A 25,449-nucleotide genomic window follows, 5' to 3' on the forward strand; every position below is an offset into this window, starting at 1 on the left:
CTGGACAAAAATATTCACACCTCAACTCATGAGTTCAAATAAAAATGACGGGTAAATCTGATTCATCAAGTAAATGAAAGATTTTAGTTGATTTTTGTCTTTAGAGGAGTTTTGGAGATGTTGGGGATGTTGGGGATGTTGGGGATGTTGGGGATGTTGGGGATGTTGGGGATGTTGGAGATGTTGGAGATGTTGGAGATGTTGGAGATGTTGGGGATGTTGGAGATGTTGGAGATGTTGGGGATGTTGGAGATGTTGGGGATGTTGGGGATGTTGGGGATGTTGGAGATGTTGGAGATGTTGGGGATGTTGGAGATGTTGGAGATGTTGGGGATGTTGGAGATGTTGGGGATGTTGGAGATGTTGGAGATGTTGGGGATGTTGGAGATGTTGGAGATGTTGGGGATGTTGGAGTAGGGGATACCATCCTCTATGATCGATGGTGGAAATGGTTCCAGCTTCCTGCTCAACTTGTCTGATATTTAGGGTCAAAGTTCGGGAATTGTTCGAGATGCTAATTGGCCGATCCACGCTGTAAAACAACAGCGTGTTGCCATGGTTACACATTATAACAGTTGGAAAGCCTTGCAGCTGCTCAGCCTCCAGAACCAGAGAGAGAACAGAACCGATTCAGCCAGAAAATCTAGAAAACAAGAAATCAGAACCAACAGACGTTCTCCAACATGCAACATTTTCTTCTTTCCTTTTTCTCACAAGAAATAAAAACAAAGTTTATTAAAACTAAAGCTTTAGACCAGCTGACCAGGCAGGAAACTTTAAGCTTTAAGATTTGTTTCTTTGGATCAGAACTTTTTAACTTGCTTCCTTTAATTATTAGACCAGAAGGTTCTTGCTATTCAGTTAAAAACATTTTCTCTGAAGTGACATATCCTCTGTTTAAGTGTTTTAAGGATTTGACAAGTTTTAAAACAGGAGGAACACAGACAAAACCTGAAAAGTGTGGCATGCATCTTATTCAGTCCCTCTGAGTCAAATAACATTTAATAATAAACCAAATCTCCTGACCTCAGTTATTTATTCAGACAATATTCAAATAAAATGTGTTTCCAGAGCCTCTGCGGCTGCAGCCTGTGAAGCAGGAGCTAAAGGGGAACTGGTGACCAAGCAGCCATGAATCGGCCTTTCTGCTCTCCTCCCAGTCATGGTAGATGGTTGATCAGCTCTGCTGGAATGGGCCTGCGGACTTTTGCAAGAGTCCGGACCATGAAATGTTGATTTAAAGACCAGATAAAAGTTACACACGGCTGATTGTGCTAAAGGTTGTTCATAATAGGATCGTTACTTACTAACACTTATCTGGCAACCCAGAACAGGAATTAGAACAAACTAAGAATCCAGAAAAATCTACAGTAGCAACAACATCTTAAACTCCTGTTCTTCCAACCCAGAACAGGAACTAGACCAGAGGATACTTAGCAACAGGAACTAGACCAGAGGATACTTAGCAACAGGAGCTCCTAGTTTACATACTTTTTACATACTTTAAATAGACACTAGATTCTCTTTCTTCCTTTGCTTTTTACTTTGGTTTGTTATTTTGTTTGTATTTCCTCTTAATTCCTGTAAAGCACTTTGTATTAACTTGTTGATGAAAATGTGCTATTGAAATAAAATTACCTTTACCTTTGGTCTCACTGGTTGGTTTTAGGAAGAGCTGAACATCATCAGCATAAAAATTCCCTCCAGGCATAATAAAGATCAGAGGGCTGATTACTGAACCCTGAGGGACTCCAACCAGCATATCCTCAAAGTTGGTAGACATTAACAGGTCCAAAGTCATTTTTAAAAAACTCATCATTAAGTGTTAACATCAGCGGTCGGTGATTTACGGCGCTCTGCAGGCAAAATGGCGACGGCAACAGTTTGGAGAAAAAACAATCAATAAATCAATGCTTATTTTTAATGTTATCTTCTGCTGAGTATTTGTTACCTGAACGATGTCAGTATAAAAACACTGTGGTTAATTTTTAGGTAAAGAATTCAAAAAGTATAAAAAACTAAAACTACTACAAACTAAAAGTGATCAAAAATGAAAACAAGCAAAAACTAATTAGAACTGAATTAGACAAAAAGTCTCAACAAAATAAAACCAGTAAACTGTTTACTCCTGAGCTCCCTCAGGGGTCAGAGGTCAAAGCTGTGCTTCAACCTGTTGGAAGCACAGCTGTTTGAACAAATTTCAGCTTTTATTGTGCAGAATATCTTACTAACTTAATGCATTTTGATCCTTATTTCACAGCGTCTTATTGTTTTATGTTCTAATTTTAGTGTTTTAATGTATCATTTATGGCTTGTGTAGAATTTTAGTCAACTATTTTTGTTTAAAATATGTTGTAGACATAAACTTTGACTTTTATTGTTCCCATGTTCTGCCTGCAGGACGCCAACCAGAGATCTATAAAGAAATTATGTACCTGATTACTAACTGCTTTATCTACCGGAAAATCACTAAACATTTTAATTAAAGACCCATGAAGCTTCTTCAATCTGGTGCTGAGAGAATCAGCTCGTTTGACCTCAGTGACCAAAACTCAGCAACAAAACGTTTTATACACTTTAAAAGTAAGAGCAACTCAATCATTTTAAAAAATGTCCTTTTTGGGTCACAAACTGCAGGTTTCACATGAATCCTCTCCTTGTTTTTAGCAAGGCTGGTGTCCAGATGTCGCAAGGCGTTGCTACACTGACTGTTTCTCTCAGTCATGCAGATTCAAATCTTTTTATTTTCCCAGTCAAGATCAGAAAGAGGAACCAAAAAAAACTTGCGAGATAAACGAGAAAGTGTTTCCAAACTGAGATGGAAATCTGCCAGGAAGATGAATCAACATTTTAAATCAACACTTCACTGCTTCAGTCATTAAACAACAAATCAACAGTATTTTATTTTAATCGCTGGAAATTCAAGAAAGTCTACCTTTAATCCCATCTTTGAAAAAAGTGACATTTACAGGTTTTTGTCTGAAAAAAAACTGAAGATAATTGAAAGTTGCATTTTTATTTTACTTTAAACTTATGTAATAAGTTCTTGCTGAATTTCCAGATTAAATTTTACATTTGAATGATTCATTTACTGAAGGTGGTATTTTATTTTATCAGCTGCTCCTGCAGTAACAGAGCAGGAAAACATCGTCTGAATGAACATCAGTCAGATTAAAACACCTGACGATGAATTTAGTGATGATTCTGTAGATGAACCAAAGCTAACAGAAAATCTCAGTTCAATTCATTTATATGGAATTTTTTCCCAACAGAATGTTTTATTGATTTAGATCTGTTTGAAAATATTTCAGATTTATTAAAGTCACAGATCTAAATGTTTTCCAGTAATGGTGGGCAGCTTGTCCCACTCCAGGCATGAAATTCCTTCGGCTGCATCCTAAATGCACTGAGGAGCGTCATGGCAGATCCTTCACCCAGTGACTGCTCCCAATAAAACCAGCAAGGATTTAAATTCCTGCTGGTATTTGTAGTTCATCTCATTTGAAATAACATTCATGTTGTTTCAGGTTTTATTGTCACTTACTGTAAATAGTTGTTTTTAACACTCAAATAGTTGCACGTTTTGTAGATTTTTTAAATCATCCTACTCAGTCAGAGTACTCTACTTTTAATAACTACACCATATTTTATGTTATAATCTTATATATTTCTCTTAATTCTGTTTTTATATATTTTATGTTTTTGTCTTTGTAATGCATATTACTGTGATACTGTTACACCAGATAAAATAAAGGATTTTTCTATTCTATTCTGTTCACTTTTGTCCTTCCATCGTCATTTCCATTTGGTCTGGATGTCCACAAGAAAAGCCTCGATAAAGTTCCTCTGTATGCAGATGACAGTTTGCTGTTGTTCATATTAGTGTCCGTCCTGTGATTGGACAGATCAGTGTCCGTCCTGTGATTGGTGGCTTCCTGTCCAACAGGAAGTTGTGAACAGAGTTTAAAAGCTGCTGCAGGACTGCAGACATTCACAGGAAGCTGGACCAGCAATGGCTCTGCTGAAGGTTCTGCTGCTGCTGGGGCTGGGTGAGTCGGACTCACTGGAGACACTGGAGACACTTCCACTGGTTTCTCTCTGATGTTCCTCTGAGTTGATGATGATGACGATGAAGTCATTTTCTTCTTCAGGTGTCTCGGTGAACTCTGGCTCCGTCTCACTGCAAAAGAGGATTGTTGGCGGTCATGATTGCCATGACAACGAGCGTTGGTATCACGTGAAGATCATGGAGAACGGCGATCATATCTGCGGAGGCTCTCTGATCAGCGAGCGCTGGGTTCTGACGGCGGCTCACTGCGTGAGATCGAGGTGATGACTTCAGCAGCGCTGGCGGGGGGCAGACGGCTCCCAGCAGCTCTCTGAATCCCTCCAACCTTTCCAACAGGAACATCTTGATCCAGCTGGGGCGCCATCCTGCCACCGCACGCCGCCAGCTGGAGTTTGTGAGCCACACCGTCGTCTTTGGACACAACCACGACATCGCTTTGGTGAGGCTTCGGTCGCCGACGGCCATCTTGCCCGTCCGGCTGCCCGACTGTCAGGCGCGTCTGAGAAAGTAAGATAGCCCCCAACATCAGAAAAACAACTGTTCCAGATCTAGATCTAGCTGTCTTAGATGCTGAAGGCCTGGGACGCCATTTGTAAAGTTACACTGTAAAAAATTAACTGCAATTATTTGGCTTATTTAGCCTGTCAAAAAGAAAAAGAACTAAAGTCATATTTTCACTATTTTACTCATACATGTATAATGTCTGAGTTCGAAATTAAATATTTAATTCACTAGCTAAATATTTAGTTTACAAACTAAATACTTTTGAATTAAATATTTTGTTTGCAAACCAAATATTTAATTTATAGACAAATATGTCTTGTTAACTAAATATTTATTTTCTAAACTAAACATTTCATTTTCAAACTACTATTTAATTTAAAACTAAATATTTAGTAAGCAAAATACTTGCTAAAATTTGCAAGATAAATATTTAGCTAATAACTAAATATTCGGGTCAAAGCTAAATATTTAGATAATTTGGAAGTTTGCTTGCTGTTAGGCGGAAGTAGGATTTCAAAATAAAAGCTTGGTTTTGTGGCTGCCAGTAGTAAACTCCACTACTGGCAGGCTACTGGTTGGGAAATTAATATTTAATTAGACAGCTTTTCCTTACTAATGGATACTTTAATATTTACTAAATATTTACTTTAATATTTAGTTTGTAAATTAAATATTTAGTTTGCATCTCTGACATTTATAAATGTATGAATAAAATGGTAACAATATGACTGAAAAATTAAGACAAATTTTTTTCTATATGAAAGGCTAAATAAACCAAATTATTACTGTTATTTTTTAAAAGTGTAACTTCACAAGCTGACTCCTGTTCTAGTTTGGTTCTGTTTTCACTGATGTTTTGTTCTTTCCGTGTTTCAGTGGTGATGAAGTCCAGCTGGCCGGGTACGCAACAACAATGACCGGCCGCTACTTACAGCGAAGTAAGAGAGACGTCCATCTCTGCTCCGTCCCGTCTGCAGGGCCGGCCCCAGACTTTTTGGGGCCCAAAGCTGCTTTATTTTGGGGTGGCCCCTTTAACAACATGTCAACATCAGATGCTTCATCATTAAGTTGCTCTGTGTGTAACATAGCTGCTGTCATTAGCATAATTTGTAATTAGCTTACATCGTACTAGTGTTATGGTGGATTATTTGGGATTTCAACCCCCCCAAAATTTAGAAATTTTGAGTTGTATGAGTGCCATATTACTTTAACTATTTCAAAGAAACATCAGCTGATAAACTTTACAGTCAACAAGTTAGAAGATTTCCATTGGATTTAGCTGTCAAGTTGTCAACATAACATTAAATCTAAAACGAAGGAGTGATATGCAACATAAAGGGATGCAGTGGTTTGCTACCGATTGTCAACACTATGACAATTACATAACAAGATCAGGAGAAAGTATACATTTTTAAGAAAAAGTAATGAGGGAGACGGAACAAGGTCAGCTATGCTAGCTTGACTCTGACAACCTTAACATGCAGATGTGCTGCGGGATTTTGTTTTGGTTCAGTTACAACAGAAAAAGCCAACGGAGCATCAGTAGAGTAGAAGTTTAATTTTTTTTGTTAAGGTTTTATTGGCTCTAGTGGCCTTTATTTGAAATGAATTGACAGGAAAGTGGGTAATGAGAGAAGGGGAAGACATGGGGCAAAGGTCACCAGGCCGGGAATCGAACCTGCGACGGTCGCTTCGAGCACTAAGGCCTCCATATGTGGGTAACCCCGTGCCACCACAGTGTCCCAGTAGAGCAGGTGTTTAAATGAGCTAATCTAAGGTAATCTACCACTGCTGTTACATTTAGCTACTGCTGTGTAGCTGATCAATCACTTATCAATAATCGCAAAATAAACATCAAGTCTAAAAACCTAAAACTGTAATAAATTGAATGTTCTGTTATTTGTGTGGGAAATGTTTGAGTGTTTTTGGAGTTGAATCATGATACTTTACTCTCATTGCTGACAGTCAGTTGCTATGACAACGGGTCTGTGTGTAGCGTAGCCAACACAGAGAGCGAGAAAAAAGAATATGAGTGATTTTGAGTTGTGCTTCAATGATTTTTCTTCTTTATTTTCCCTAAATCAATAGGAGCCACACATCCAGGTTCATTTAGTTAACTGGATTGTTCTACTGCTAATCAGTAACTTAACTTGCATTGCCTGGGGCCGGCTCTGACTGTGTCGCCACTTTCAGGCAGGAAGTTGTGTGAATATGATGAAATGATTGTCGTCCTTCTTGCAGTCCCTGCTCCCATGACTCTTCGTCTTCAGTGCGTCAACATGAACGTCGTCGGCTTCCAAAGAAACGCTGCATACGGAAACGTCTTCCTGGTCCGAGCGCCAAACAGAGACATCTGTCTTGTACGTCCAACATCTTCACCAGACATTCAGCACTGATCCTGTCATCAAACCATCATATTCAGTTCGATGTTTGATTCCCACAGGGCGACTCTGGAGGAGGAGTGGTGCACAACAACATGCTTTATGGAGTAATTTCATTCACTGGCAATGGAAACTACGCCTGCCGCGCTCCAGTTGGGGTGATGGATGTTTGTGTATACCTGCAGCTCATCAACCAGCAAGTGTTCCCCGGTCTTCATGTTTCTGATTAATCTCCATTTTATCAGCAGCAACAGAGAATCCACTGCTGCATAAATGGAAAATAAATAAATGTAGATAACTACTTCCTGGCTGTTGGCTGCTCACATTTCTGCTTCATTTTTCTGCCACTTAAGGTTCATTTTAAGGAAATCAAATGTCATTTTTTCCTAGTAATTTGAAACTCAACATGTTTTAAGAAAGACTTGGACAATAATAGACAATAATCTGTAACTCAATGTGAAGAAATTCTTCAGACTTGAGATTTTTGGTTTTCCAGTTTCTCTCAGATCTTTTGGTTCATTTCTCACGTTTGTACAACAACTGGAGCGTTTCTTAAAACAATTACTACAAACTGAACATCTAATAGTAATTGTGTATGGAGCTGTAACTGTCTCATAATTCACAAATGCAAAAGATTCACAAATGCACAGCATGAGATTCACACTTGTATATCTTGATTTACAAGCCTGTGAGTTTCGCTGCTTTTGTGTGTGAATTTTGAGACTCCCTGATGTCTCAGCCCACAAATGTCTTTTTAATAAATGGTCTATCTAATTTGGTGATCAGCAACCAATCAGATAGCTTCCTTGTTTCAGCCAATCATATGAACGAAGCTGTTTCAGCCAATCACATTAACCCATTCCAGCAGCGCTGTAGCCATGACGACGCACCGACAGTTCAGATCTCAGCCTGGCAGCGACAGAGGAGCAGTAAGAGATATCTAACATATTAGTTATTTGTCTTCAATCTGAATAATGCAAAAACTAATTTTTGCCTTAATTAGAAACTTGAAAAGATCAGATCAACTGAACATGATGTTTCTGTTTTTACTACATAAAGCTGCCAAAGTAAGATAAAAACTTAAAACTAAAAAATTTACAGTTTATTTCTTTGGTGATCTGAATATAAAAGGCTACACAACATGAATGATTAAAATAAAGGTGCAGTTACTATATTTGTACACAATGAGCATAATTGAAAAAACAGAGAACATCATTAAAATAATTTTGGCTCATTACAAATCTAGGAACCCACATTATGTTAAAAGAAACATAAAAAATAACAAACCTGAACGAATCAGCACTTTATCCTACTGATTCTCTGACGTCTGAACATTTGAACATATATATATATATATATTGTCAAGAAAATCCGAGCTCATCCCACTTCCCCATGCTGGAGATTTTAGTTTAACAGTAATAATAAATAAAGTTATCTTTAAAATGAATCACTCAAGTGACATCAAGGCCCAGCAGTAGACTTAGGTGTCAATAAAGTTAGTTTAACAGTAATAATAAATAAAGTTATCTTTAAAATGAATCACTCAAGTGACATCAAGGCCCAACAGTAGACTTAAGTGTCAATAAAATAAATCTGGTTGTGTGTGTTGTTTTTGTCTCATGCAAACTTTGCTTTAATTCTACTTTTCTCTATTTAATCATAAGAAATCATAGTCAGTCAGAGAGAGTCATGAAGCAAGAAAAGCAGGTTTCCTGGAAAAAGAGGAAGTAAGTTTCCAGCCTGCAGATTTATAAAAAATAGCTGAGACTATTTCTTATTTTAAATCATGAAAGTTTTAAAGAATGAAATCTAAAACATTTTGGGTAATTTGATAAGATTCAAAGTAAAATACTTATATTAATATTGGTTTACTTGTAATAATATTTACACGAACATTTGTGGGAACACTTACAAGAAAAACAAGTAACTGTAACTTTAGTATTAAATAATTAGAATCATGGATTATTCTTGGTTTCTTTTCAGAAAAACATCTGTAATAACTCACATTAGGATTATAATAAGTATAATTAATAAGTTATGGTTATAAAATTATAAATGAATGCTAAATCAAAGAAGCTAAAGAAAATAAATGTGATAAATGTGATTTTGACATTGAACTTGAAATGGTGTAAAAAGGTGTAACTGCAATTAAACATCACTGATATGTTGGAGGTAGAGAGTAGGTTGGGCGAACTCCCATGCACCCTCCAGGATCCTGCCGAGGGTGTAGAGCTGGTCCAGTGTTCCACGACCAGGACGAAAACCACACTGCTCTTCCTGAATCCGAGGTTCGACTATCCGACGGACCCTCCTCTCCAGGACCCCCGAATAGACCTTGCCAGGGAGGCTTAAGAGTGTGACCCCTCTGTAATTGGAGCACACCCTCCGGTCCCCCTTTTTGAACAGGGGGACCACCACCCCAGTCTGCCAATCCAGGGGAACTGCCCCCGATGTCCATGCAATATTGCAGAGTCGCGTCAACCAACACAACCCTACAACATCCAGAGCCTTAAGGAACTCCGGGCGGATCTCATCCACCCCCGGGGCCCTGCCACCGAGGAGCTTTTTAACCACCTCGGCGACCTCGCCCCCAGAGATTGGAGAGCCCAACTCAGAGTCCCCAGGCTCCACTTCCTCAATGTAAGGCATGTTGGTGGGATTGAGGAGGTCTTCAAAGTACTCTGCCCACCGGCCCACAACGTCCCGAGTAGAGGTCAGCAGCACACCATCCCCACTATAAACAGTGTTGGTGCTGCACCGCTTCCGCCCCCTGAGACGCCGGATGGTGGACCAGAATCGCCTCGAAGCCGTACGGAAGTCTTTCTCCATGGTCTCTCCAAACTCCTCCCACGCCCGAGTTTTTGCCTCAGCGACCACCCGAGCCGTATGCCGCTTCGCCCGTCGGTACCCATCAGCTGCTTCCGGAGTCCCACAGGCCAAAAAGGCTTGATAGGACTCCTTCTTCAGCCTGACGGCATCCCTCACCGAAGGTGTCCACCAACGGGTTCGAGGGTTGCCGCCGCGACAGGCACCGACAACCTTGCGGCCACAGCTCCGATCGGCCGCCTCGACAATGGAGGCACGGAACATGGTCCACTCAGACTCCATGTCCCCCACCTCCCCCGGGATGTGTTCAAAGTTTTGCCGGAGATGGGAGTTAAAGCTCCGTGTCACAGGGGATTCCGCCAGGCGTTCCCAGCAGACCCTCACAACACGTTTGGGCCTGCCAGGTCTGACCGGCTTTCTCCCCCACCACCGGAGCCAACTCACCACCAGGTAGTGGTCAGTGGACAGCTCCGCACCTCTCTTCACCCGAGTGTCCAAGACATACGGCCGCAGATCCGATGAAACGATGACAAAGTTGATCATCGAACTGCGGCCTAGGGTGTCCTGGTGCCAAGTGCACATATGGACACCCTTATGCTTGAACATGGTGTTCGTTATGGACAATCCATGGCGAGCACAGAAGTCCAGCAACAGAACACCGCTCGAGTTCAGATCGGGGGGGCCGTTCCTCCCAACCACGCCCCTCCAGGTCTCACTGTCGTTGCCCACGTGAGCGTTGAAGTCCCCCAGCAGAACAAGGGAGTCCCCAGGAGGAGCACTCTCCAGTACCCCCTCTAAGGACTCCAAAAAGGGTGGGTAATCTGAACTGCCGTTCGGCCCGTAAGCACAAACGACAGTCAGAACCCGTCCCCCCACCCGTAGGCGGAGGGATGCTACCCTCTCGTTCACCGGGGTAAACCCCAACGTACAGGCGCCGAGATGGGGAGCAACAAGTATGCCCACTCCTGCCCGACGTCTCTCACCCTGGGCAACTCCAGAGTGGAAGTATGTCCAGCCCCTCTCAAGGAGACTGGTTCCAGAACCAGAGCCATGCGTCGAGGTGAGACCGACTATTTCTAGCCGGAACCTCTCGACCTCACGCACTAGCTCCGGCTCCTTCCCCACCAAAGAGGTGACATTCCATGTCCCAAGAGCCAGTTTCTGCAACCGAGGATCGGACCGCCAGGGTCCCCTCCCTTGGCCGCCACCCATCGCACAGTGCACCCGACCCCGTTGGCCCCTCCCACGGGTGGTGGGCCCATGGGAGGGGGGACCCATGTTTCCTCTTCGGGCTGAGCCCGGCCGGGCTCCATGGGTTAAAGCCCGGCCACCAGACGCTCGCCATCGTGCCCCCCGTCCAGGCCTGGCTCCAGAGTGGGGCCCCGGTGACCCGCGTCCGGGCGAGGGAACACCAAGTCCAAAGTTTTCCTTCGTCATTAGGGTCTTCGGGCTGCGCTTTGTCTGTTCCCTCACCTAGGACCTGTCTGCCTTGGGTGACCCTACCAGGGGCATGAAGCCCCAGACAGCATAGCTCCTAGGATCATTGGGGCCCTCAAACCCCTCCACCACGATAAGGTGGCAGCCCAAGGAGGAGCTTAGAGCAGTCCTTGCAAGGATTCAAAATGTAGAACAGAATGTATATGTAAATATATGTACAGCAAGTGTGCCACAGTGCAGTTGTGTGAAATTGGACTGATTAGTGCAGAACAATGATTTAGCTTTTATTGTACAGTGAGATGGCATGTGGCAGGAAGGATTTCCTGTATCTGTCCCTACGACAGCGGAGCTGGAGCAGCCTATGTGAGAAGGTGCTCCGCTGTCTGTCCACTATGTGGTGGAGAGGGGGCTGTTTATTGTCCATAATAGACAGAACCTTCTTCAGTGTCCTCCTCTCCACCACAGTTTCCAGGGACTCCAGCCTTAGTCCCAGTACAGAGCCAGCTTTCCTGATGATTTTGTCCAGTCTATTAGTCTATTTCTTTATCTTTGTATATTATGTATATACACATAACCTGCATTTTAACTCGAGTTGAGCAAATCTCAATCTCGTTGTAATCTGTTGATGACAATGACAAATAAATCTTATCTTATCTTATCTTACATAATCAGCATGGAGATGATTTCTGTCCATAAAGGCGCATTCACAAAGCAGGTGGCTTGACTGCAGTTGCACCGATACCGTTAACGCACGGCTCCTTCTTTAAGACTGATAACTTATCTCAGTATTTCCATCCGGGATAATAAATGATGTTATTACTGGATAAATTAATTAGTGAATAGAATAAATATTCCTGAAGTATCAGAGCTGCTGGCCTGTTCTTCACATCGGTTCATTTTAGTTCTGTTTCCATCTGAGTTCAGTTTTTACCTGTGCAGAGGAGCTAAAAGATGTCTTCACCGATGTCTTCAGCCATTGTTCCATCACTTTTCAAAACCGCAACCATTATACCAGTGCCAAAGAAATCCTCTCCATCTTGCTTCAATGACTACCGTCCTGTGTCACTGACATCCATTATCATGAAGTGCTTTGAACAGCTAGTCATGGCCCACGTCAAGTGCAACCTTCCCATTACCCTGGACCCTTTTCAGTTTGCATACAGAGCAAAACGATCCACAGAGGATGCAATCTGCTCTGCCCTCCACCCTGCCCTCACCCACCTGGACAAAAAGGACTCTTATGTGAGAATGCTGTTCATTGACTTCAGTTCAGCATTCAATACCATAATACCACAACAACTTATCTGCAAACTGGACAAGCTGGGGATTAGCACCTCCCTCTGCAACTGGCTGCTAGATTTCCTCACTCAGAGGCCTCAAGCAGTACGGGTTGGCAACTTAACCTCGAGCAGTATTACCCTGAACACAGGCGCCCCCCAGGGCTGTGTGCTCAGTCCTCTGCTCTTCACCCTGCTGACACATGACTGCACAACAACCCACACCTCCAACCATATAGTGAAGTTTGCAGACGACACAACCCTTGTGGGCCTCATCACCAAGGGCGATGAAACCCACTACAGGGAGGAGGTCCATCTTTTGACCAAGTGGTGCAGCAACAACAACCTCTTGCTAAATGTCAGCAAAACCAAGGAGATTGTTATGGACTTCAGGAAGGGCCATATCGAACACCCACCACTGACCATAGATGGCGCTGCAGTAGAGAGAGTAGGCAGCACAAAATTCCTTGGGGTGCACATCTGTGAAGACCTCTCCTGGACCACCAACACCACATCACTTGTGAAGAAGGCCCAACAACGCCTCTACTTCCTGCGCAAGCTCAAGAAGGCAAGTGTTTCACCACCCATCCTGACCACTTTCTACAGAGGCACCATAGAAAGCACCCTGACTAGCTGCATCACAGTGTGGGGCGGAAGCTGCACAGAACAGAACAGAAAAGCTCTGCAGCGCATTGTGAAAACAGCCTCCAAGATCATTGGTGCCCCACTCCCCGCCCTGCAAGACCTGTACACCACCCGACTCACCCAGAAAGCGGTCACGATTGTGGGAGATGTAAATCATCCTGCCCACAAACTGTTCAGTGTCCTGCCCTCCGGGAAAAGATATAGAAGCCTCTGCTCCCGCACCACCAGACTCTCCAACAGTTTCATCCATCAGGCTGTGAGGATGCTGAATTCCCTCCCCTCAGCATCAAAGCGGCCAAGAAGATGAAGAAGAAGAAGAAACCCAGAACTTTGCACAACTGCCCTTCCTCCTAACATAGAGGGCAAATTCGGCATTTAAACTCTGCACTTCTGCCACTTTTTTTTTATCTGTATATCTCCATATACTTATATATATACATATACATTCTCAGTTGTAAAACTTTTTACGCTATATGTCTAGTTATTGTACATCTATTTATTAATTGTTTAGGATAATTTTAGTTAGACTGTGTCTTATTGTTACTCAGTGTTAGTAACGCCCTGTCTTGTATCACTGTGGGATAGTGAGAAACGTCATTTCGATTCCCTTGTATGTCTGGACATGTAAGAGGAATTGACAATAAAGCTGATTGATTGATTGATTGATTGATTGATTGATTGATTGATTGATTACCTTCAGGTTTCACAGAAACTCATAATGTTTCTGTAAGGATTTGGTTTTCTCTGTGTTGATTTGAGTTTTTCTGTGTGTTTATTTTGGGTTTCTGTGTCTTTTGACTCTCGGTGTTGTCCTGTCTACCCCTTGATTGTTCCCAGGTGTGTCTCGTTCCCTGATTACCCTCTGTGTATTTAATGCCACCTGTGTTTGTTTTTGTCGGGTCCTTGTTGCACCAGTCTGTTTAATCTGTCCTGCTGTTTAGCTGTCCATCTAGTCCGTTCCTAGTTGTCTATTAGTGTTCCAGTTGCTACCAGTGTTGCGCCTTAGCCTTCCCACTCAGCTGTGCTGCCTGGACTTTGGATTGTTTGGGCTTATTTTCATTATTAAACCACCATCATTCTTTTCAACCTGGGTCCGCTTCGTTCTGCCTCACCACCTCTACCAAATATCATGACAGTTTCCACTAGAGCTTCACTGAACAGGAAGCATAAACACAATAAATACATACCGAGACTGTGGTTCATCACTGGCAGCAACATAGGCTGTGATTGGTCAGTTTGTTCCTTTATGATGGTTCATTTCTGCTTCTGATCACTTACTGATTTGTTTACTTACTAAACAAATCCTGTTGGACTCCCTGCTGGACTTCCTGCTGATGCGCCATCTTTAATCTGGAAAACATGAAGGATTTATTATGTTTCAGACTTTATTTCATAATTTATTTATTTTGGTATTTTTGGAAGACTGAATGGAATCTAAAAAATACTGGATTACAGATGGAAAATACTCATTTAAATTACATAATAATCATCAACACACACCACCAGAAAATTTAATTCTTTAATTCATAAAACTAAAATTTGTCTTTATGAAAACTGACCTGATCCTTACAGAAAATCTGAAATAAACACTAACTTACCAAATTTTTCAATATTCCCATTAAGGATCGTCAGTCATTCTAGCATCAGATTTCCATTAGACTGAAATGAAAACTTAAACATCTTTAAATCCTGTTTGTTGCCATTGGACAGTTTTGTGTTGCTGCTACCACTGGCATCAGCTGATTGAAGGTCCTCTAGAAATGCGTCTGGACTCCTGCTCAGGTGTTTAGTCTTCAGGTGACCAGTTGTCCTCCCCGTCTCTGCCGTCTTCCTCTGAGTGATAATGAGAAGCAGCAGAAATAAAGACACAGAAGGGGGACGAATCTGGACTGACAGAGTTTCATCATGTTGAAACAAACCAAGTTCTGACTGGTTTTGCTGAAGCTTCTGTGTGGAAGTTGTTGCTGCACGTCTACCCCCACCACTTCCCTCCTTCTCTCTACTTCTCCTTCTGAGAGGGTGAGACGTGCTACTAGTTCTCCATCTAACGGGTAAATTGAATTTCCTAAGTCTGCCGGATATTACTCTGTTCAAAACTGAGAAATGCTCGTCTGGTTCCTGACGGCCTCCACCCAGATGCTCCACCCTTCTTCCCCCTGTGAATTATCCAGACTGATCAGCCTGCAGCCAACTAGTTTCACAGAGCTCACCTGTTAACACCTGTTAACGCTCCTTCTCTTTATTATAACTTGCTCTTGTTACTGAACCAGGTTGGTTTTAGTGACTCAGTGAGTCCCAAGGATGTTGTTTCACATTTAGTTTTGGGCTAAAAGCAAACGATAAAACATTTTCCACTTTTTCCTTTCCAGAATCAAACATCACAGCTATTTTACAACCATCAAAGAACTTTAAGGCGACTCATTAACTGAATGTCCACAACATCTTTTAGATTTTCTTTCTGCTAAATATTTTATTAGTAAAGCAATTATGCAAGGGTCAGTACAGCTTAATTCAGTTGCAGAAATAATCAAATAAAAAAATCAATCATTTTGATCTAACCTATCCTTCCCTAAAGCTGAAACTGAGAACTAAAAAGGAACCTTTGAGAGGTGGAGTATGGAATTTCAAACCCCAGAACCAGCTTGATGAAGAAGAAAGTGTTTCAGTAAGAGGAGGCTGATCGATGAAGGCAGCTTTCGTCTGTGCATAGATGCTGAGGTAACAGGCCTGGGTGTTGGCAGGAAGAGTACTGATTTAGAACCGTAGGTATCGGGTCTTTCTTCATGCGAGTTGCATGAAGCATGAGGTTTGTTGGAAAAGGGTGGAGTTAACTACGGGTAACGTGCAGGTGGCAGCAGTTGTTTTCAGCAGGTATTGGATAAATTGATACCTGGCACTTTCCTCATGTATTGAGTCTTTCCTCATTCAAGTTGCGGTCCTCAGCCTCTTGACTTGAAGCTCTGAAGCTCCCTTCACCTTGTTTCAAGGTCTTTCTGGTCCGTTGAGATGAAGGCGAGCTGGCCATGCGGAAGGAAGTTCCTCTTATTTGCCTTATTTCTTTGTCCTTATCTTTGGGGTCCAAACTCAGACGATGAGGGAAGTGCGATTTGAGGCCACATCGCACTTCTCTCCCTGCTCAGACTCCCATGCTCTGCCACAGGTCAGTCTTCTGCTCTGTGGCCCCGGCTCTTCTTCAGATCTTGGCTCGAAGCTGAGGAGGATCCAACCAAAGGTTCCTCTTTTGCACCCACCTTTTATAGGCTTTTTCCACCCTACAGATGCATTTGCACTGGCTGGCACTGCTGCCATCTTGTTTGTCTGTGGTGTCTGTGCTCATGTCCTGGGGTTGCTCAGAGGTCATCTTACATTCTTTACCTGCACAATCAAAGGTTTGAGTTGCTCAACAATCAGCAAACTCTGAGTTGTTGGTCATCTCTCCTCTCTTTTTAGTTCATCTTTTTTCTAACCTTTCCTGATCTACCTTCAACTCGACATCAGTAATCTTTGATTGCAGTTACACCTTTTACCTAATTTCAAGTTTAATGTAAAATCACGCCTACAACCTCTTTAGCTTCTCTGATTTATCATTCATCTATAGTATTATGATTACGTTAACTTAATAGTTACTCTTATTACAATCATAATTTGAGTTGTCTGTTCAAGTTTTGAGTTTTCTGTTTTCTTCTGAAAATAAACCAGAAATCATGAATTATTCTAATTATTTGAAACCAAAGATAAAGTTGTTTATTCTTTCAAGAGTTTATACTTACACTATTAATTAAGTATTTTGCTTTGGGTCTTATTCAGTGTGTTTAGACTTCATTCTTTAAAACTTTCCTTCATTGAAATAAGGAACAGTCTCATCTATTTTTTATAAATCTGCATGCTGGAAACTTTCTTCCTCATTTTTCAGGAAGCCTGCTCTTCCTGTTTCATAACGTGGCGACACTCTCTCTGCCTGACTGATTTCTTATGATTAAATACAAAAAGAAATAGAATTACAGCAAACCTTGCATGAGACACAAAACACAAACTGATTGATTTTATTGAAGTTTGATTCTACTTTTTGGTCTAGATGTTACTTTGTAATTAATTTCAAAGGTAACTTTATAAATTGTTCCTGCTAAACTAAAATTTCCAGCATGGGAATAATGGGATGAGCTGGGATTATCTTGACAGGGTCCAAACTGAAGAGCTCTGTGGAGTTGAAAAGGGGTGTGGTCAAAACCTCTGCAACCCTCCCATTTTGACATTTCACACATGCTGAATTTTGACAAACTCCTAAACATTTAGATGTATTGGCTTCATAAGGCTGGTACGCCTGTAAAACTCGGAGGATTAAAAATGATCAAAGTGTCGAATGTTTAGGTCCAGACCTCAAAGTTTGATGTCTCGCCAATGAAAACTCTCACAGTCAAACAGTCTGAATTTAACTTGACTATCCAGGAGGAATGAAGACTTCAGGTTGTTTTTTGCCCATCAAACAGATCTGTATTCCTTTGCACAAATCTGACTAATGGCTAGAAAAAAAGAGCATGAACAGTAACTCTGCACATCTGAATCCTGAGACAAGATCAGTGTTAGGTAAATTATATATATTATTATCAAATATTTGTTGTTTCATGTGCCTTTAAAATTAGAATGTCTTTTAAATTTTTTATAGAGACAAATTGTTTAATAATTGTAGCTGAGTGATGGAGAAGAAAAACTCGAAATGTACTTTCTCAGATACTAATTTTGTGTTTGCAATAGATTACAAGACAAATAAAAAACAAAGGAATTTATACTACTGGCCAACCAAAAATGCCCAGGTACTGTCCAGTTTATGCACTCAATCTTGATTGGCTGTTTGGGTCTCCCAGACATACTTTCATCATCCTCTGGACAATAAATTTGGAAAGTTTACTTACTAAACATACTGAGATAAAATGGTCTTTAAACAAGGTTTTGGTACTTTAGACAGTGTGCCAAATTCTATTGAAACGTTATGTCAACAGTTTTCCTTCCACTCACCTTTCTGTAATATGCTTGCATACAGCTCTCAATGAAGAGCCAGGATATCTTGTTGTGTATTCTGACTTGTTGAAGCTGAACCTCCCTCTTCATTACTTCACAGCCCCATATGCCACACTGTGGCTGCCACCACAACTACAACATTTTGGCTGCCTGCTCTTGTTGCACTGATCATATTCATGATCCTCTCCACATCGTGAACATTTTCTCTTTCCTTTCCATGTCTGTGCTGTTTGGCCAAATCTTTGACATTTAAAGCATCTAATCGGTGGTGGGATATATTCTCTCTTACATTGTAGGTTAAATATCCTAAATAGACTCTCTGGAAGTCTTTCTTCATCAAACTCTATCAAAACACTTTCACTCTTCATTTTCTCTCCATTTTTAAAGGTCTGAAACCTTCTTACATCTCTAACTCTTCCTCCTCTGAGATTTGATTTGATTTCCTCAATTGAAACCTCAGTCAGGATCCCCTGAATCACTCCCTTCCTCCATTCACTTCCTTCTTGTGACGCTTGTCACTTATTTTTTGTAGCTCTCTGGTCTTGCTGGAGTTTAAAATTTTCTAGAACTAAATCTGCAATAGTAACTCCAGAGTTTAGATGCTGCATGTTTATTTCTGATGTAAAATAAAGACAAAAATTGAAGAAATTAATTACTTCTGATGTTCCTCTTCATGTGATTTAAAACTCGTCACGGTTTTAGACTCAGTTCAGGGAAAATATCAACTGAACCATGAATGTAAAGACAATCAGCCAGGAAATGTTTTTTTTCATTCATTTATTAGTTTATTTTTCATTTCTGAGGCAGAGAAAGCACCATTAGGGAGATCAAGATCATGTGAGAAAAAACAGAACTATGAATTTATCCTAATTCTACAAACCCGTGGAACAAACTGATGAAGATACAACTATAAAATTACATCTGAGAGGTGTGAAAGTCAGCGCTTTTCTGAGGAGGAGAGTCAGTGCTTCATCCAGCTCACTCAGAGCATTTCAGCTGGATTCACTGGAGGAGATTTCCCTGAGTCTGTTGACCTTCTTTCCGATGTTCCTACTCGCCTCCTTCTGTGGGTTAACCTACTAGCTGCCTGAGTTAAACTAAGTCCCACAGATTACACCCGTTAGCGGTTGTTCTCCTCGTTTTCATAGCGTGTTCTTAAAGTTTCCCCAGGTTAGGTTTTTGCGTCTTGAGTTATAAGTCACAAAGAAGGTATTTATATATTCTATTGGTTTGCTAAGCTCACGGTATTTACACCTTGTGTCGGTTTAGTCATGCGAACACAACGATTAATTACACCTATTGAAGGACTCAATAGGTGACACACAGAATGAATGTCCACCACCTGACTGTTTGTTTGCTCATTTAATATGGGTAGGAATGTTAAATGGATTATACAGCATTTAGCAGTAGCAGAAAATAGATGCAAACATTAAATCAAAGAGAAAACTATACAATGAAATCAACTTCCATCCAACATCTCTCACCCTAATCTCTATCACTGCTTGTGCTGGGAGAAAAATTTGTGAGACGAAGAACTGAACCACAAGCTCCAACTCAGTCCGAGGGTCTAGGATCATTCCTGGTAGAGGAACGGGTTTCCGGTTCCCGGGGAGCTGAGGCCGGTTGGCCTGGATGCTGGAAGAGTCTAAATTCAAAGCTGCAGGATTTGGCTCTTGGAGAATTTCCTCATATGCGTACAGGTGCTCTGCTGCAGCCCCACAGCTTCTGGGACTCTTCCATGTAGATCCATGGCCTGTTGATCCATCTCGATGTCAGAGCAGACCTTACAGAAGGAAAAACCCGCTTCTCTTCTTTTGCAGAAGACTTCTAAGCATCCTAAGAATGCTCAAAGGTCACTCTCATGTCACAGTCTTCCTTTTTCCATTGGCTGTCTGCTTGAATAGATTATCTCAGATCCACATTTGCTTTGGAGACATTATGTCATGTCTGTGTTCTTGTCTCTGGCCTGCTGTCTGTTATCAGTTTCCTTTTCGGCATAGTTCCTCTTTTGTGCTGGGCCGTGCACTCATCTTTGCTCTCCTTTTTCCTAAACTCTCACCTACTACGTCCCTCCAACATAACATCAGTGATCTTTGATTGCAGTTGCACATTTTATATCAATTCATTGTCATAGTCACATCTATAACGCCCTTAGCTTCTCCAATTCAGCATCAAAACAACATTAATACAAGTATTATGCATTGGTTCTTATTCAATTACTCATAATGTTTAATCTTCCTTCTTTAAAACTCTCTGCAGGCTGGAAACCTAAAACCTACTTCCTCTTTTTTCCAGGAAGCCTGCTGTTCATTTTCCATGACTTGTCCTCTCTCTCTCTCTCTCTCTCTCTCTCTCTAGTGCGCATGTGTGAGCGTCTGCTGCATGTGTGGAGTGGAAGGAGAAAGAGTGTGAGGTTTTCTAAAGGTTTGAATTTCACTTTTTACAGTGGTGTTTCATCTGTTTTGTACGTTAACACATTTTTGTTTTCACTGGTGTTTAAATAGTGTTTTTTCCGGCAGCACCGAGTTTTTAGCTCGGTGCGATGGCCGGGAAAAGTTACGGTGCTGCTGGCTTTAGGAGCCTTTCACGCCGACATGGTATTAAATTACCAGTTGGCGTGGATTTTTCGGTTGAGGAGTGTGGGTTGGCTGTTGGGGAACTTGTTGGGTGTGACGGTGTGAAGGCAGCGTCCAGGATGAACAATGCAGTGGTTATGTTTTTGGACTCGATTGATAAAGTGAACAGCGTAGTTGAGAGGGGAATTGTTTTGAGAAATACCCAAACTACTGTTTTCCCTTTAATGAACCCGGATAAAAAAATCATCCCGTCTAATTTGCCACCTTTCATCAGTGACAATGTGTTGCTGAAGGAATTGTCACGTCACGGTCAGGTCCAATATAGGATTAAAGCAAAGTTTGCATGACACACACAACATAAAAGCACAATAGAATAGAATAGAATAGAATAGAATAGAATAGAATAGAATAGAATAGAATTACTTTATTCATCCCAGCAGGGATATTACTTCGCAGTTACAGCATAGAGACAAGACACAATAACAACTACCACTGAGTAGTAGTTGTAGATAACATAAAAAATAAAATATAAAATGCTATAAATTGTAAAAATATAAAATGCTGTTAATATAAAAAGCAGCTTAGAGCAGTCCTTGCAAGGATTCAAAAAATGCAGAACAGAATGTATATGTAAATATATGTACAGCAAGTGTGCCACAGTGCAGTTGTGTGAAATTGGACTGATTAGTGCAGAACAGTGATTTAGCTTTTATTGTACAGTGAGGTGGCATGTGGCAGGAAGGATTTCCTGTATCTGTCCCTACGACAGCGGAGCTGGAGCAGCCTATGTGAGAAGGTGCTCCGCTGTCTGTCCACTATGTGGTGGAGAGGCTGCTGTTTATTGTCCATCATAGACAGAACCTTCTTCAGTGTCCTCCTCTCCACCACAGTTTCCAGGGACTCCAGCCTTAGTCCCAGTACAGAGCCAGCTTTCCTGATGATTTTGTCCAGTCTATTAGAGTCGCTGGCTCTGATGCTGCTTCCCCAACACACAGCAGCAAAGAAGATGGCGCCGGCAACAACACTGTGATAAAAGGTCTCCAACATCTTGCTGCACACATTGAAGGATCTCAGCTTCCTTAAAAAATAGAGTCTGCTCATCCCCTTCCTGCACACAGCGTCAGTGTTAGATGCCCAGTCCAGTCTGTTGCCGATTACAACTCCCAGGTATTTGTAATCCTCCCCCTCCTCCACCACTTCCCCTTTGACCTTTAGTGGCCATGAAGGTATCTTCTTCCTTCTGAAGTCAATCACCATCTCTCTGGTCTTACTAATGTTGAGCCTCAGGTGATTCTGGTCAGACCACTCCACAAAGCTGTCCACCAGTGTCCTGTACTCCCCCTCCCCTCCATCCCCTATACACCCGACAACCGCTGAGTCATCAGAAAACTTCTGTAGGTGACATGATTCAGAGTTGTACTGGAAATCAGTGGTACAAGGTGAAGAGAAAGGGAGAAAGCACAGTTCCCTGTGGAGCTCCTACGTCACTGACCACCACATCAGACAGGACACTGCCCAGATGGACAAACTGTGGCCTGCCTGTCAAGTAGTCAGTAACCCAGGAGATCACTGAGTCGTTGACACCCATCCTCCGCAGCTTCTCACCCAGCAGCAGAGGCTGGATGGTGTTGGAGGCACTGGAGAAATCAAAGAATGTGATTCTCACAGTGTCTCCTCCACCATCCAGGTGCGACAGTGCTCGTTGCAGCAGGAAGATGACGGCATCGTCAACTCCTAAGTGGGGCTGGTAGGCAAATTGCAGGGGGTCTAGAAACGTCCTCACCCGAGGCCTCAGCTGGGCCAGGACCAGTCTCTCCATGACCTTCATCACATGAGATGTGAGAGCGACTGGTCTGTAGTCCTCTGGGTCGGCTGGCCTTGGCTTCTTGGGAACAGGAACCACATGTGATGTCTTCCACCGCAGCGGGACTCTCTCCAGCCTCAAGCTCAGGTTGTACATGTGTGCCAGTACAGGGGCCAGCTGGATGGAGCAGGTCTTCAAGATCCGTGGTGTAAAGTGAACAGCTGCTAGGCGAGTCGCAGCGGACTCGCCTAGCAGCACTAGTCAGAGGAGGAGAAAGCGAAGGCGGTGCGACCGGCAGCGGAAGCGCGGCTGTCGAAGTGGACTAACAGCTAAGCTAAACGCTAACCCCCACAGATCGCCGCTTCCGTCCATCTTCCTCTCCAACGTCCGCTCTCTGGACAACAAAATAGACCATCTGCAACTAGAACTGTCTTCAAAGAGAGAGTTGAGGAACTGCTGCGCTCTCATTCTGACAGAGACATGGCTCAACTCGTCCATACCGGACAACGTTGTTAGCCTAGAGGGGCTCGCTACATTCCGCGCAGACAGGAGCAGCGCTCTCAGCGGTAAAACCCGAGGAGGGGGGCTGTGTATCTACATCAACAACAACTGGTGTAAAAATGCCATGACTGTCGCCAGTTACTGCTCCCCGGACATCGAGCTTCTGACTGTTAACTGCAGACCATTCTACCTGCCCAGGGAGTTTACTGTTGTTAGCATCACTGCCGTATATGTGCCCCCCAGTGCTAACACTAAAGAGGCTATGAGTGTTCTCTACCGGACCATCAGTGAGTTGCAATCCTCACACACAGAGGGCGTTTCATCATTGCTGGGGATTTTAACCAGGCCAACATGAAGACTGTTCTCCCTCACTTCAACCAGTATGTGGATTTTCCAACCAGGGGAGTGAATACTCTAGACTTGGCCTACACCAACATCAAAGAAGCATTCAGAGCAGCCCCCCACCCCCACCGTGGCTCTTCAGACCACCTATCTGTTATGCTAATTCCTGCATACAAGCCCCTGCTGATCAGAACAAAACCTACAGTGAAGCAGGTGAGAGTGTGGACTGAGGGGGCCATGGAGGCACTTCAGGACTGTTTTGAGTGCTCTGACTGGGAGATGTTCAAGGCAGCAGCCACTTACAACGACCAGATCAACATCGATGAGTACGCCATGACTGTGTCAGCCTACATCAACAAGTGCACAGAGGACGTCAGCATCACTAAGAACATTATCACCCGGGCCAACCAAAAACCCTGGATGACTAAGGGGGTACGGGAAATGCTAAAAGCACGGAACTCAGCCTTCAAGTCTGGCGACAAGGAGGCACTGAGGACAGCGAGAGCCAACTTGAACCGTGCTATCAGATTAGCAAAGCGAACCCACAGTCGAAAAATACAGGAGTTCTTCCACGACACCAGCAACACCAGAAGTATGTGGCAAGGCATAAAGGCGATCACAGATTACAATCCATCCTCCCCCCCAGTGGGTGAAGTTGATGCTGACTTTCTCAATGGACTCAATTACTTCTTTGGGAGGTTCGAGGCACTGAACAGTACTCCGGCAAAGAAAACTGTTCCCCACCAGGAAGAGGAGGCACTCTGCCTGGACACAGCCGATGTGTTGAAGACTCTGAAAAGAGTCAACCCACGGAAGGCCCCAGGCCCCGACAACATACCTGGGCGGGTGTTCAGGGAATGCGCAGGTCAGCTGACTGGTGTCCTAACAGACATTTTTAACACCTCACTGGACCAAGCCACAGTACCAGCCTGTCTCAAAACTGCCTCCATCATTCCGGTGCCAAAGAAACCTCAAGTCACCTCTTTCAACGATTACCGGCCTGTGGCACTGACTCCCATCATGATGAAGTGCTTTGAAAGGCTGGTAAAAGAACACATCGTCTCCAGACTCCCCTCCACATTCGACCCGTTCCAGTTTGCCTACCGCCGAAACCGCTCCACTGAGGACGCCATCTCCTCCACCCTACACCTGAGCCTGGCTCACCTGGAGGAGAAGAACACTCATGTGCGGATGTTGTTCCTGGACTTCAGCTCAGCGTTCAACACAATCATCCCACAGCATCTGGCAGGAAAACAGGGACACCTGGGCTTCAGCACCCCCCTGCGCAACTGGCTGCTAGACTTCCTCACCGACAGACCTCAGTCAGTCCGGATCGGACAACACACCTCCGATGTCATCACCCTCAGCACAGGCTCCCCTCAGGGCTGCGTCCTGAGCCCTCTGCTGTTCACTCTGATGACACACGACTGCGTCCCCAGGTTCGCCACCAACCACATCGTGAAGTTCGCGGACGACACAACGGTGGTGGGCCTCATCAGAGACGACAACGACCTGGACTACAGAGAGGAGGTGGAGCAGCTGGTGGACTGGTGCAGAGACAACAGCCTGATCCTGAACGTTGACAAGACGAAGGAGATGATCGTCGACTTCAGGAAGAACCGGCCCAGCCACGCTCCACTGCTCATCAACAGCTCGGCTGTGGAGGTGGTCAGCAGCACCAAATTCCTGGGGGTGCACATCACAAACGACCTCACCTGGACTGGGAACACCACGTCTCTGGTCAAGAGGGCACAGAAACGTTTGTATTTCCTGCGGAGGATGAGAAGAGCACATCTGCCCCCGCCCATCCTCAAGACGTTCTACAGAAGCACCATAGAGAGCATTCTGACCAGCTGCCTCTCTGTGTGGTGTGGAGGCTGCAGCGCCTCTGACTGGAAGAACGGGAGGAGAGTGGTGCGGACAGCAGAGAGGATCATCGGGGCCCCCCTTCCCTCCATTCAGGACATTTCATCCCAGCACTGCGTGTCCCGAGGCCGAAACATCATCAGTGACCCCTCACACCCCCACCATGGACTGTTCTCCCTGCTGCCCTCTGGAAAGAGGTTCTGCA

General features: G+C 43.3%; 1 protein-coding gene across 1 annotated transcript; it reads left to right on the top strand.

Moving 5' to 3' along the window:
• Positions 1-3,990: 3,990 nt before the first annotated feature.
• LOC102221521 (trypsin II-P29-like) lies at positions 3,991-7,262 on the top strand. Its single transcript, XM_005815810.3, has 6 exons — positions 3,991-4,049; positions 4,152-4,329; positions 4,406-4,576; positions 5,450-5,511; positions 6,815-6,933; positions 7,017-7,262. The coding sequence occupies exons 1-6, from the start codon at positions 4,013-4,015 to the stop codon at positions 7,182-7,184; spliced, it is 735 nt and encodes a 244-aa protein (XP_005815867.3). The 5' UTR covers positions 3,991-4,012; the 3' UTR covers positions 7,185-7,262.
• The last annotated feature ends 18,187 nt before the right edge of the window (positions 7,263-25,449 follow it).

This window comes from Xiphophorus maculatus, chromosome 3 (genome assembly GCF_002775205.1).
Source record: "Xiphophorus maculatus strain JP 163 A chromosome 3, X_maculatus-5.0-male, whole genome shotgun sequence".
Lineage (NCBI taxonomy): Eukaryota > Metazoa > Chordata > Actinopteri > Cyprinodontiformes > Poeciliidae > Xiphophorus > Xiphophorus maculatus.

Coding starts and splice junctions, on each gene's coding strand:
- LOC102221521 (XM_005815810.3), top strand. CDS start 4,013: ATGGCTCTGCTGAAGGTTCTGCTGCTGCTGGGGCTGG. Junction 5,512..6,814: donor CGGCCGCTACTTACAGCGAA/GTAAGAGAGACG, acceptor TCCTTCTTGCAG/TCCCTGCTCCCATGACTCTT. Junction 6,934..7,016: donor CAAACAGAGACATCTGTCTT/GTACGTCCAACA, acceptor TGATTCCCACAG/GGCGACTCTGGAGGAGGAGT.